General features: G+C 58.3%; 1 protein-coding gene across 1 annotated transcript in view; it reads right to left on the reverse strand.

Annotated features, from left to right (window-relative positions):
• The window catches only part of PSMB4 (proteasome (prosome, macropain) subunit, beta type, 4), a gene marked incomplete at its 5' end in the record, with an annotated part of 1667 nt that extends 1437 nt beyond the window's left edge, over positions 1 to 230 (reverse strand). The window contains one exon of the mRNA XM_010084848.1: positions 139 to 230. Within this exon, the coding sequence (XP_010083150.1) occupies positions 139 to 230 (92 nt within the window). The remainder of the gene's footprint in view (positions 1 to 138) is intronic.
• Between the last annotated feature and the right edge of the window lie 5 nt (positions 231 to 235).

The raw sequence follows: 235 nt of genomic DNA on the forward strand, positions 1-235 counted from the left end.
ACAGGGGGGATTTCAGCTCTGTTTTACCTCTGCTCAGGGAATGGATTTAATTACATTTCAGCCCTCTGAGGAGTAGGAAAAGAGAGCAGCCCAGGAGCACAGCACGGTCGGGGCCGCAGCCGGGGCAGCAGGACTTACACCATCTGGTCGATGACCTGCTTGAGGTACTGGAAGTCGGCGTAGTCGCCGGAGGCGCCCAGCATGGTCGTGTCGTTCACCTTCAGCAGCCGGGAGA

This window comes from Pterocles gutturalis, unplaced genomic scaffold (genome assembly GCF_000699245.1).
Source record: "Pterocles gutturalis isolate BGI_N339 unplaced genomic scaffold, ASM69924v1 scaffold16880, whole genome shotgun sequence".
NCBI classification, from domain to species: domain Eukaryota; kingdom Metazoa; phylum Chordata; class Aves; order Pterocliformes; family Pteroclidae; genus Pterocles; species Pterocles gutturalis.